Source organism: Lissotriton vulgaris, chromosome 5 (genome assembly GCF_964263255.1).
Source record: "Lissotriton vulgaris chromosome 5, aLisVul1.2, whole genome shotgun sequence".
Classification (NCBI taxonomy): domain Eukaryota; kingdom Metazoa; phylum Chordata; class Amphibia; order Caudata; family Salamandridae; genus Lissotriton; species Lissotriton vulgaris.
This window is the reverse complement of record NC_141693.1, coordinates 1,026,090,563-1,026,104,513: the sequence shown is the minus strand read 5'-3', so window position 1 is coordinate 1,026,104,513 and position 13,951 is coordinate 1,026,090,563. Positions and strand designations below refer to the sequence as shown.

The window sequence follows — 13,951 nt, the reverse complement described above, 5'->3', positions numbered from 1 at the left end:
TTTCAAAAGTCGACACTTAGAAACGTTTTGGGAGAAAAAGTGTCAATGTTATCCTATAAGGAAAAAAAATGAGTTATCGGGTTCAAGGTAAGTAATCGGTCTTTTGAGTTAGGTTTCTAGGGTTAGACTCAGGGGTCACCCAGGGTCAGTGAAGCACTGTTGTTGCACACTCAGCAGCACTCGGGCGGCCGGGTGCAGAGTGTTGAGGCCCAATGCTGTCCAATGGGGGATAGGAGGACACCAGTAGGTGGCGGCTGGCTAGCAGGCCAGCGGGTTGTGGGAGCAAAGCTCCTAGGGTTAAGCTCAGGGCATGTTGGGGACCAAGTTAGCACCAAAGAGGCACCCTCAGCGGCGCTAGGGCAGACGGGTGCAGGATCTGTTTTGAAGCCGGGTGCCCTGTTGATTTCAATGGAGATTCTCCGGGACAAAGAAACACTGCAGGCTCGGGGACGAGGATCTTCAAGGTGCGACCACCATTTTGAGGGGTAAGTTGGGATGTTGAGGGTTGGTTAAGCACCGCTGGGATGGACACACAAGGCCGTGGGAAATCAGGTGCAGGGGTGCCTTTGGACATCGGATTTTATTACCTGCTCTGGTCGCGGTAGGGGGGGGCTCCTCTGGATTGAGGCTCCAGGCGTCGTCTGGAGGCAGGTCAGGGCTCGTCGGATCTCAGGTCAGGATCGCCAGGGGGACCTCCTCGTGGTGTTTGTCCTCGCAAACACAGGCCGGGCACGGCGGGTGCAGTGTGCTGGATTCACGGTTTCTGGCTGGCACAAAAAGCTGCAGTTCAAACATGTCCGGTGTTCACGGGAGAAACAGCTTGGGGAGTAAATGCAGGCAGGTCCTCTGGGGTTTTTGAGGTTGCTGGCTGTTGGCCTCGCCGGGATTTTGCAGGAGCAGGTTCAAGGGGAGACAGGCCTGTAGGGCTGGGGCCAAGTCAGTGGGCGTCGTCCTCTTGTTAGCTCTGCACAGCTTCTCGTCCTTCTTTTCTCGCTGTGGCTGGATCTGAGGAAGGTAGATTCAGGGTGCCCCTAAATATTAAGGGGCGGTACAGGTAAGTAAAGGGCAGGGACCAATGGGTCCCTTTCCTGGGGTGGGTACACCCCCTATTCTGCCACTCTCCAGTGGGAGGGGGCAGGAGCCTGTCCCTGGTTGGGTGGGTCCCCCCCCATCCTCAAGATGGCGGGGACTCAAGGTTGAGCTTCACTTCGCGCCTCCCACCCTTAGGGGTGGAGTTGGCAGAGGCGGGCACACCTCTCTTCCTCACTTTGTTTTTCCCGTGGGAGGTAGGACCAGTGGGGGCCAGTTGCTGAGTACAGCAAGTGGCCTGGAAAGGCTCACAAAAGCGGTATGCCTTTGAAGCTTCTCCTTCGAAAACCATGCCTATCCTGGGGGAGGAGGCTTGGCACCTCGTCCCAGGATGGGCATTGTTTCAGGCCCCCGAGAGCAGCAAGCTCTCGACCCAGGGGTCCAGAAACATGTCTGCTGGTGGCAGCCTAGGCAGCCACTCAGTCAAGTCACTAGGAGTGGGTCGAGTTTCAGGGGGCATCTCTAAGATGCCCTCTGTTGTGCATCTTACATTAAATTCCACACTGGCATCAGTGTGGGTTTAATGTGCTGAGAAGTTTGAAACTAAACTTCCCAGTCTTCAGTGCAGCCATTACGGTGCTGTGGAGTTAGTAATGACAAACTCCCAGCACCAAATACTCTTAATGGCAGAACAGCACTTGCCCAGGAATGGACCTGGGTACTGGAGGGGTACAGGGCTCATGCACCTGTACCCTCACCACTGGCATGAGGCATCCAGCTTGAGGTGTGACTGGTATATGCCAGGGCAGTGTTTTGAGGGTATGGCACACAGGGATGTGTGGCATGTCCACTTTTCACTTTGTTTTGCACCAAGAGACGCAGCCTGCCAAGTCCGAGTGCGAGTGTCAGGGTACAGGGTCTCGAAGGGTGGCACAATTAGTGCTGCAGCCGTTAGAGGTCTTCCCTTGTCACAGTGCCCTGGGTACCTGGAGTACCATTTACCAGGGGCTGACCAGTGGCCAGTGATGCCAATTGGGTTAGTTTTTGGCGGAAGAGCACAGGCCCAGGGAACCAGACTGGCAGGGAACCAGACTGGCAGGGACCCAGAGCACACCAAGGAAAAGTGCATCAGTGTGGCAAAAAGTGGGGGGAGGTTACTGCAACAGAAATCCACTTTCCCACAGATGTTAACAGCTAGAGCCAGCGATAACAAGCTATTAGTAAATGGGGGAAAATAACTCTGCAATAAGGTTCTCTCACTATGGGGGATGGGGGGGGGGTTGTCATTTGACACAGTGCTTAGCGGTCTCAGTATGTCTAGCTTTTGAGCCCTTTTGCTGGTCCTGGACTCTTCTTCCGGGTGAAGAATGACCGGTTTACTTAAGTATAGATAACTAGACCATTTCACAAGGATTTTCTGCTGACAGTCAGAAAACACAGGTAAGTCTTTGAAGACTGTCCGCTGAAAAAGAAACCTAGATGGAATGCAAGTCAGTTGCTCAACACAGTCTGTTGCACAACGCACATGGCTTAAAAATGTTGGCAGGTGATTGCTGAGCCAACCAAGAGATGGCTAAACTGACAAAATCAACATTTGTAAGAAAAAAAACGGAGGCAATCGTGACTCACAAGAGAAGGCAATTCTGCTCCACCGACATGGGTAGAAAAAAAAATAACTACCAAAGGTGCACGCCCATAAATGGTAAATACTCTGCATTGCCTTGTACGGCAGCAGGAGTAGCCCAAGAGGAAAAGTGATGTACTTTAAGCAGTATCTGTTTCTAGTAGGCACAATACCCACACATAAGGAAAGGGAGAAAGGGCAAGACATTTATAGTGTAACAGAAAGAGAATAAAAAAAAATTCTAACAGATAATTAAGAGCACAATTCTGTTACATATAAAACAATGTTCATTTGTAAGCAGACCTAAACTCTTATTTTACTAACAGCTTGGAACAAATAATGCAACTTTACCTGTTGGGCAAAACAGAAAGGTTTCTGGTTCTCCCAAGTACTGAAAAATTTCATTTGTGATTGAGAGCTGAGCATGAGCAAAGGAGCTGAACACCTCTTTGTCTGCCGGACACATGTTGTGATCAATATCGTCAAACAGCAATGCAAAAGACCGACAACCAAACTGGGTAACCTGAAGTGGTGAGAAATACACAAAAATAATTGTAACCAACTTAATAAAATACCAATCACCTTACCTTATCTGTAACCTGCGCATGGCAAAAAAAGTTAAACAGGATAATATTCTAGAGATAACAGGCATGATAAGATCTGTACCACATGTATTATTATTATTATTATTCTGAGTTTTGTATAGCGCCTGGTTACCAATAGGCATCCCAGCGCTTCCAGAAAATAACACTGTTTGCCATGCCCCAGCTTCAAATAAACAAAAAATGTATAGCTCAGCAAATCTACCACATTTCCAGAAACCGATTTGCAAAGATCCATCAGCACAAGAGAATATCAATTATTATTATTATTATTAATTATATTAATCTAGACACAAATGCAGATACAAGAAAATAATTTCGTTCAGATTCTTAAATTCCAAACAATGGCAATCCTACAAGGTAAAACGCTGAAAAGCATACAAGTAGCACAAAGGGAAACATAAATTACCTGGTCAAGTTTGCGCTTTAATGTGGATACTTCTTTTGGATTGGAGAAAGTGATGTCAAGTCCAGGTGAGATAGCATATATGAACTCAATGCCAAATTCATGAGCTGCTGAGATTAACGTTATAAGTTGCTCTGAAAACCAACAACCACAAAAACTTGTTGTTAGTTACATGCATTGAAGTGTTTGTTAAACAGGGTTATTTGAACAATGTAATAAACACCTGGCTGACCGCAACGTGAACAGGCATGTGCCGAGGGAAACGTTCTACACTGCCAGCATTTAACTGCAAACAGCACCGTTAACAGACAACAGAACTCAACCAGAACTCACTGTCCACCATACCATAAAAGTAAAGGAATATGCTACTTACCAGTATGCATCTGTTCTTGGCATGTAGGGCTGCTGACATTCATATCTTGTGCATAGATCGCCGTCTAGTGTTGGGTCCGGATGATTGCACCTTGTTGTCCTGGACGAGTCTTCGAAGTATCACGAGATAGGGGACTCCTCCCCTGGACTACAGTGCGCATGGGCATCTTCATCCTCGGATTGTTTTTCGCCATTGTGGCAGAGATGGAGTATAGCAAATTAAGAGATGGCCATGCAAAAGAGAATACTGCAGCTGCAACAGGCACCGGGGTGGAGGGTGGGCGATATGAATGTCAGCAGCCCTACATGCCAAGAACAGATGCATACTGGTATGTAGCATATTCCGTTCGAGGCATGTGGGCTGCTGAATTCATATCTTATGCATAGACTGTATAGCAGTATCTCCTCTAGCGGTGGTCACCTGCACCAGCTGAAGCAGTCTGAAAAAGAGTTTTAAGGACAGCCTGGCCTACAGCAGCTTGCTGCTTTGATTGCACATCTACACAATAGTGTTTAGTGAAAGTGTGTATGGTAGACCATGTAGCTTCCCTACATATGTCTTCAAGGGGAATATTCCCTAAGAAAGCCATGGATGCGCCCATTTTACACGTAGAGTGTGCTCTTGGGGGAACTGTTAGAGTGTATTTAGCTTTTTGATAGCATATCTGAATGCATTTAACTATCCATATGGATATTCCTGATTTTGAGATGGGATTACCTTTATGTTGCGGTGAAAAAGCAACAAACAGTTGCTTTGTTTTCTGAAATTATTTAGTCCGGTAAACATAGTATAGCAGAGCTCTCCTTACATCCAGTGTGTGTAGGGCTCTTTCGGCAACTGACTGTGGGTTTTGGAAGAAAACTGGCAGTTTCATTTATTGATTGATATGGAAAGTGGATATGACTTTTGGCTTAAACTTAGGGTTGGTCCTAAGTACTACCCTATTCGCATGTACTTGCATGAAGGGTTCTTGAATTGTTAGCGCCTGAAGCTCACTTACTCGCCTGAGGGAGGTAATGGCAATCAGGAATGCCACCTTCCACGTTAGAAATTGCAATTCACATGAGTGGAAAGGTTCGAAAGGAGGTCCCATAAGTCTGGTAAGTACCAAATTTAAGTTCCAGACTGGTGAAGGTGGGTGCTTTGGAGGGATTATCCTTTTAAGACCCTCCATAAAAGCCTTGATTGGTGGTACCCTAAACAGGGAAAGGTGTTGCCTGTTCTGGAGATATGCTGCTATAGCAGCAAGATGTAGCCTTATAGAAGAGTATGCTAGATTGCATCTTTGAAGATGCAAGAGGTAACAGATAATGTTTTGGATGGAAGCATCTAATGGATGGATTTGGTTATTGTTGCAATAAATTACAAAATCTTTTCCATTTAGCTGCATAGCATGCTCCAGTAGTTGGCCGTCTTGCCTCCTTGATAATGTTCATGCAATCAGGCGGTAAGTTAAGGTATCCGAACTCTAAGACCTCAGGAGCCAGATCGCTAGGTTCATCTGATTGGGATCTGGGTGTTTGATTTCTCCATGGTTCGGAGTTAAAAGATGGGGCGAGAGGCGCAGTCTTTGATGGGGAACTACTGAAAGTTCCAGGAATGTTGTGTACCATGGCTGTCTTGCCCATGTGGGAGCAACCAGGATCATTGTGAGTGACTGCTGACGTAGTTTGCGTGCCACCAGCGGAATCAGAGGAGCTGGTGGAAAAGTATACGCAAATCTGCCTGACCAGTTCATCCATATCGCAATGCCCTGAGACAACGGATGTGGGAACCTGTCGGCAAAGTACTGGAATTTTGAGTTTGTTTGTGGCAAACAGATCTCTCTCTGGGTGCCCCAATTTCTGGAAGAATGGTTGGAGAACTTGGGGGTGAATCTCCCATTCGTGTAGCTGTTGGCTGGGTCTGCTTAGCAGATCCGCTACTTGATTGTCTTTCCCTGGCAGGCGTTCTGCTAGTAGAAAAATGTTTCTTGGAATTGTCCACCTACATATGCTCTGTGCTAAATGGGACAGCTGTGGAGAGTGTGTCCCTCCTTGTTTCTGGATGTAGTATAAATGCTGTCATGTTGTCCGTCCGGATCAACACAGCCTTGTTGTACAAGTATTTCTGGAAGGCTTTTAGTGCCAGAAATTTTGCTAGCAACTCTAGTTGGTTGATGTGCAGTTTCTTTTTTTGATTGTACAGAGCCCTTGGACTGTGTATTGAAGTAAGTGGGCTCCCCAACCTGCCAGTGATGCGTTCGCTGTTAGTACTAGTTGTGGAACCGGCTCTTGGAACAGTAGCCCCTTGGAAAGGTTTTGTGGGTTCCACCACTGCAGAGAGTTGTAAGCGCGAATGTCTACCAACATTAGGTCCTTCAGCGGTCCTTGAGCTTGGTTCCACTGCCGTGCTAGGCATTCTTGCAGTGGATGCATTTGGAGTCGGGCATGAGGGACAATGAATATGAAGGAGCCCATCATGCCTATGAGCTGCATGAACACTCGAGCTGGCAAAGAGTGTTGTGGCTGAAATCTTTGAATGAGAGTCTGCATGTTGGCTATCCTGGCTGAATTTGGATGCCTTTGCTACTGAGGTATCTATTGTAGCTCCCAGATATTGCTGTATGTGGGAGGGCTGTAGATGCGATTTTGGGTAGTTTATGGAAAAACCCAGGCTGTGTAGCAGCTGGAGTGTCTGAGACGATTTGCAGCCATTCTCCCGCATTTTTTATCCCGCGGACTTTCAGTCCGCATACCATTATCCCGCAAGGTCATTGACCTGGCATACCATTATCCCGCATTTTTTCAAAACGCATGTGCATTTATCACGCATGCCTTTACATTGAATTACGTTTTAAAGGCATGTATGGTAAATGCATTTGCGTTGTGAAAACCACGATGACAAGAGAGGTAAGTGGGTTTGGGTTAATTTTTTCGTGGGTTAGTGATTGTGTAGTGTAGTGTTGTGTTAGTGTAGTGTAGAGTTGTGGTGGTTGTTTAGTGTAGGGTCATGCTGGGGGTAGTGTTATAGGGTTTAGGGTTGTGTTGTAGTGTTTGCGTAGTGTAGGGTCATGCTGGGGGTAGTGTTTTAGGGTTTAGGGTAGTGTTGTAGTGTAGGGTCATGCTGGGGGTAGTGTTTTAGGGTTTAGGGTAGTGTTGTAGTGTTTGTGTAGTGTAGGGTCATGCTGGGGGTAGTGTTTTAGGGTTTAGGGTAGTGTTGTAGTGTTTGTGTAGTGAAGGGTTATGCTGGTGGTAGTGTTTTAGGGTAGTGTTGTAGTGTTTGCGCAGTGTAGGGTCCTGCTGGGGGTAGTGTTTTAGGGTTTAGGGTAGTGTTTGCGTAGTGTAGGGTCATGCTGGGGGTAGTGTTTTAGGGTTTAGGGTAGTGTTGTAGTGTTTGCGTAGTGTAGGGTCATGCTGGGGGTAGTGTTTTAGGGTTTAGGGTAGTGTTGTAGTGTTTGCGTAGTGTAGGGTCATGCTGGGGTGTAGTGTTTTAGGGTTTTGGGTAGTGTAGTGTAGGGTCATGCAGGGGTAGTGTTTTAGGGTTTAGGATAGTGTTGTAGTGTAGGGTCATGCTGGGGTGTAGTGGTTTAGGGTTTGGATAGTGTTGTAGTGTAGGGTCATGCTGGGGGTAGTGTTTTAGGGTTTACGGGGTGTAGTGGTTTAGTGTAGTATTGTAGTGTTTGTACAGGGTCCTGCTGGGGGTAGTGTATTAAGGTACTGTTGTAGTGTTTGTGTAGGGAAGTAAAGTGCTTTATGGTAGTGTTGGGGGGTCGTGCTGGGTATTATATTAGAGTGTAGGGTAGTGTAACATACTTTTACTTACCTTTACAAAGAGTATACCTTTAACATGCATGCCTTTTCGTTGTAAAGGCATGCGTGCTAAAGGCATATTCGTTCTAAAAGTTTTCGTTCTTTTATTTTGCGGCCTAATAGTATATGCGGGATCATTTTTGCGGACTGATGGTATGCGGACTGATGGTATGCGGGATTACGTCATATATTTGTCTGAGACTTATGGTTTGCACACTGCGCGTAAAAGTTTGCTTTTATGAGCCAATCGTCCAGGTATGGAAACACGTGGATGTGTTGCCTTATGAGGTGTGCAGCTACTACCGCTAAACATTTTGTGAATACTCTTGGGGCTGTGGTTACCCCGAAGGGGAGAACCTTGAACTGATAATGTTGACCTTCTATTGTGAACCTGAGGTATTTTCCTATGAGCTGGATGTATAGGCATGTGAAAATATGCATCCTTCAGGTCTAATGTTGCTAGGAAGTCGCCTTGCTGGAGTAACGGGAGTACTTGTTGTAGAGTGATCATATGGAAGTGCTCTGAGAGTATGTATTGGTTCAGCGGTATGAGGTCCAATATTGGTCTGAGGGACCCGTTCTTTTTGGGAATAAGGAAGTATAGGGAGTATACTCCTGTCCCTTGGTGTTGAAAAGGGACTGGCTCTATGGCCCCCTTTTCTAGCATGGATTTCACCTCTTGTTGTAACAGGGTGATGTGTTCTTTGGACATAGGCGATGTTTGTGTGGTATGTTGGGTGGAGTAGAAGTGAGTTCCAGGCAATAACCATACTGGATAATTTGTCTCACCCACATGTCTGTGGTAATTGCGTTCCAGACTGGTAGGAATTGTTTGACTCTGCCTCCGACTGGTGTTAGATGGTCTGGAGGGAGTGTGATGAAGTCACTGTTTGGCGGCAGTGGAGGCTCTGGTGTTATTGCCGGCACGTCCTCTGCCCTTGTTATTATTGCCCCTATAACCTCCCCTGTTGGGAGCCTTTGTTAAAGGAACTTTGGGTGTTGCTTTTATATGTAGAGGAAGTCTGAAGTGTTGCCTCGTGCGGTGCCTCTGTATGAGGAGCGACGAAAGGAACTTCTGTGTTGTTGAAACTGCAGTGCGCCCATAGATTTAGCCGTTTCGGTATCTTTTTTCATTTTATCTAAAATGGTATCTACTGCAGGGCCAAACAGGAAGTCTAGATTAACTGGTTGGTTGAGGATGGTGGATTGCACCTCATTCTTAAAACCAGAGATGCGTAGCCACGCGTGTCTGCGTAGTAATACGCTAGTATTAATGGACCTGGCTGCTGTGTCGGCTGCGTCAAGCGCACATTTAATGGAAGCATTGGTAATAAATTTGCCTTCTTGTATGAGGTTGTTAGCCTGAGCTTTGTAAGGTTCTGGCAGGTGTTGCAGTAAACCTTCAAGCTGGTCATAGTGTGCTCTATCGTAGCGAGCTAGTAGAGCCTGTGTGTTTGCAATCCTCCATGAATTAGAAGCCTGTGAGACCACGCTTTTGCCTGAGGCTTCCAATATCTTACACTCCTTGTCAGGAGGTGGAGCATCTCCTGTTTGCGAGTTAGCTCTTTCGCGAGCGTTTGCTACTACCAGTGAGTCTAAAGGTAACTGGCCTTTAATGTAAGAACGGTCTGTAGGGGCCGCCTCATATTTCTTTTTAATCCTGGGATTGAGTACACGTTCTCTGGCTGGATCTTTGAATATATCTGGCGCGTGTTTTAGTACCTGTTTCAGCATAGAAAGTGTCCTGACATTTTTCTCAGAGTTAGGAAAAGTGTCAAATAGAATATCTTCTTCTATTGGGTCAGTGTGAATGTCAACCTTGTGGTATTTTGCTGCCCTATCTAGCAGTTGGTTAAACACAATGGTGTCGTCTGTAGGCAACGGCTTTGTAGGGTATGGGGAGGTGTCAGGGATGGGTTGTGTGTCATATGGATCATTCTGATCCTCCCATGTGTAAATTGTAAATTGTTGTGTCTTGTAAAGCGCACTGCTACCCGGAGGCCTCGTAGCGCTATAGACCGCTGGGGAACCCGTCCTGGCTTTCCCTGTGAGATAGTCCCTCCTGGGGGTCTCCAAGGTGAAACCAGGCATCCCCGGCGTTTGTGTGGGGCCGTTGTGGAGATGAGGCAAGCTAATGCCCAGAGTTGCCGAGTGTGCTCCCTGGTCGGAGTAGGCACCGATGCGAGAATTATCAGTCCGCTGATCCTGGTCCAAGACCCTGCCGCGTCGGGAATCGAACCCTGGTCCCGGGCCGTTCTCTGCACTCGGGTCTGCCGCCTCTAACCAGTGAGCCACACCTCTCCACATGTGTCATCCTGTGGATGTGGATCCTATGGTTCATTAAAATCATGAGGATCTTCCCCCATGTTATCCTCATCATTATAGTCTGAATGTGTAGGAGAGTAGGGCACAAAAGGCATATTGGGATAGAAAGGAGGAGGAGTAAAAGGCCTAGAGGGCGAAGTCCCGAAGTCCTTTTTCTTCGGAGGAACAGGGGAAGGAGTGTGTGTCCAATGGTCTCTTTTTCTGGTAATAAACTGTAACTTTGCCAGTCTCAGGGTTTATATACAGTTTAGATTGTTCCTCTGATTCCGGATCGGGATGGAAGAGTTCTTCTTCCACTGTCCGAGTCTTTGGCGCCGATGTTTTTGGCTTACTGACTGGTTTGTGACTTTTTGGCTCAAGGGCATTTGGTTGTGGAGTCTTTTTCGTCGACTGTTGCTTTGGGGTGGGTAACCTTCGATGTCTTTTGTTGGTTTAGCAGTCTTTTTCGGCTCGCCGTCTTGGTTTGGGTCGACGACCTGTTTCGGATCAACAGGAGCTTTTGGTTCGATACGCTTTTTATGTTTGACGGCTTTCTTTGGCTCAATGTTTTTTGACGACTCGACTTTTCGGTTCGACGGGTTTTGTGGTGTGATCCTGTTTTTGTTGATCCACACTCTTAAGGATCGACGGCCTTCTTTGGGTCGTGTGTTCCTTTTGGATCGACGACCCGCTTTGGTTCGAGGCTTTTCTTCGGCTAGATAGCCTTTGACTCAATAACCTTTTTTGGTTGGGCGACCTTTGGTTCGACCACCTTCTTCGGCTCGACGACCTTTGGCTCGACGACCCTTTTGGGTTCGACAACCTTCTTGGAGGGAACATTATTTGGACCTGGGCTATCGGAAGGCTTTGTTTTTGGCTTTGGAGCCGAACCGGAAGGCGGGGCTTCTGAAGGAGCTTGTCGATCTCGGCTAAGGCCTTTAGGCGATGCTTCGACCGGAGCCTTCGGTTTCGGGATAAGCGGCGTTGGGGGCTGTGTACTCACGGTTTGCCCCGGCGGGATATGGTCATCGGAGTCCGACTGGTCCTCGACGGTGATGATCTCTAGATCAGAGTCTGCCGCTTCTGGGAGGTTGTGTTCATCCTCGAGGATGTTCTCCGGTTCCGTGCCGGTCGCTGCATCTCTTGCCTAGCGGCCTGTCGAATCCGGATGGTCTTCTTCGAATGGAATTGGGCACAAGCTGGGCAATTTTCTTCGTTGTACTCCAGTGATAAGCACTTGTTGCATACTGTATGTTTGTCAGTATGCAGGAATTTGGAGTGTCATTGTGGGCACCTTTAGAATGGGCTCCTTTCCATCGACAGCAGGCCCACGTGGCGTCGAAAGGCCCAACGGCCCGCGTCGACGACAGGATCAAGATGGAAAGTTTGTTTGAGTCAAGAAGTACCGAGCGAGAACAATACCGTCGAAAGCCTTTTGGCCTTTTAAAGAAGTTTAGTTTCGGTTCCGAAGTTGGAGTAGAGGAATAACATCCGAACCCAATGGCAGAAAAACACCATCTGAGGATGGAGAAGATGCCCATGCGCACTTTAGTCCAGGGGAGGAGTCACCTATCTCGTGATACTTCGAAGACTCTTCCAGGACAACAAGGTGCAATCATCCGGACCCAACACTTGGCGGCGATCTATGCACAAGATATGAATTCAGCAGCCCACATGCCTCAAACACCGTTTTACAAGCATAAAACAAGTTAATGAACAAATGTTTATTTCTGCTTGATATTATCAACCAAATAATAAAATCACAATACCAAGTAGCATGTTGAGAAAAGTAATTGTTTAAAGCAAGCGGCTTAAAGGTGATAATAATGGCACACACAGGTATTTTAAGTAGATTCTTATGGATGTGAGAGGGTTGGGTTGTCTTTTCGGTCTAGGATTCAGATATCAAAGCAGATGTCCTTAACTGTAAGAAGCAATGGCAAAGCCAATAAGCCCGGCTATTAAAAGGTGATTTCCAAGGTAGCCCTTTAGCTAATTCTTCTTTTGCATTACAATTGGAAAAAAGAAAAACTATTTTGAAATTACAGTCACAGCATTCCAATGCATACACAAGCATGGGTGTAAATACTGGAAGCGTTTCTTTTCCAAAAACCATTTCAAGATGGCCACCAGTGAATTTACTGTTCCTCTTGGCAATCATCTATTTTAGAGAGGGGGGGGAATACATGTGGGAGCCTGTAAAGGCGGTTTCCTTGCCCACACAGACTTCTCGCTGGGTTAGGGCTTGGTACCCCAGCAATATCTGTAATCATGAGGGGTCGGACCTAATTAACAGCAGTCGAGCATCACAGGAGCTCGTAACTGTGGTTCTCCTGCCTGCTGGGGTGAGGCTTCATCCCCCAGCCTTTCCTGCAATCAGGAAGAGCCAGGCCTAATTTAAAGCGCCGGCGGTGTCCTGAATCGCGCCCGGCTGAACACCTTGCTAAGACCAGGCCCCTCTACGGCCGGAACAGGCTGGGCAGGGCCACCCACCGGAGCTCTGCAACAGGATCTTCAGCCCCTGCCCACCTTCCAGCAGGTAGGCGTTGGTATCGAATAGTTTCTTACCTGTCGGTGTAGTTTTGCAGCTTGAAGATCTTTCTGGATTCACTATGCTGTGCATTATTCCGCGATCTGGTGGTTGGGTCCGGATTCGTAGTCTTTTTTCTCTCTTTTTTTTTTTTTTTGTAGCCCAGGTGGGCGTCGACGTCCCACCATTTGGTGCACCTTCGTGACATCGGCACGCTTCCTGCGGAAGCTCCCACCCTTGGGCGCCATCTTCGGATTCTTTTTTCTTTTCTCCTTTGTGGTGAATCCATGGCTATGTGTATTAAACTTTCCTTCAACGTAAACTTCTTCACGTATATATGTCTTTGTTAAACGTTCCTATCTTGCTCCATGTCCTTCCACCTTCTCCAGCCTCATCTTTCTGGCGGAGGTGGGTGGGTTCGCTAGTGAATCCAGAAAGATCTTCAAGCTGCAAAACTACACCGACAGGTAAGAAACTATTCGTTTTGCAACGTGAATCTTTCTGGATTCACTATGCTGTGCATAGATTTTGTAGCGGTTTTGTCACTCGTGTGGCGGCTGGGTGGAAGATGAGCGTTGGTTGTTAAAGATATGTTGAAGCACTCTTTGGCCCACTTGTGCTTCCTTGTTCATCTGCACATCTACGCAATAGTGTTTAGTGAAAGTGTGCACTGAAGCCCATGTTGCCGCCAGGCATATGTCTTGGATGGGCGTGTTTGCCAGGAAGGCGATCGTTGCCCCTTTCTTTCTGGTTGAGTGGGCTCGTGGCCCCTCCGTGAGCTCTTCACCAGCTTGCATGTGGCAGAGCTGTATTGTTTTGGCAATCCATCTTGCTATGGTGTTCTTAGTCACTGGTCTACCCAGGAGACTCCTTGCGAAGGACACAAAGAATTGTTTTGTCTTCCTGTGTTCTTTCGTCCTTTCTATATAGTGCATTACTGCCCGCCTTGCATCCAGAGTGTGGAGCGCCCTTTCCGCGTTTGACGTGGGCTTCTGGAAGAAGCTAGGAATCTGGATACTTTGGTTCATGTGGAATTTAGATACTACCTCGGGCATGAAATGCGGGTCTGTCCTCATCACGACCCTGTCACTGTGTATTTGTATGTACGGCTCTTGCAGCGTCAAAGCTTGTAGCTCGCTCACTCTGCGTAGCGATATTATTGCTACTAGAAAGGCTGTCTTCATTGTCAGCATTTGTAGTGACGCTTTATGGATGGGTTCAAACGGTGGCTTCATGAGTTCCGTCAGTACCACGTTCAAGTTCCATGCCGGCGGCGGCATCCTCTTGGGTGG

General features: G+C 47.3%; 1 protein-coding gene across 2 annotated transcripts in view; it reads right to left on the bottom strand.

Annotated features, from left to right (window-relative positions):
- The window catches only part of OGA (O-GlcNAcase), a 548,350-nt gene that overhangs the window by 404,895 nt on the left and 129,504 nt on the right, over positions 1 to 13,951 (bottom strand). For both annotated transcript variants that reach the window (XM_086922657.1, XM_086922658.1), the window contains exons 4-5: positions 3,665 to 3,795; positions 3,005 to 3,176 (exon numbers count right to left, since the gene is read on the bottom strand). In XM_086922657.1, the coding sequence (XP_086778783.1) occupies positions 3,005 to 3,176; positions 3,665 to 3,795 (303 nt within the window). The remainder of the gene's footprint in view (positions 1 to 3,004; positions 3,177 to 3,664; positions 3,796 to 13,951) is intronic.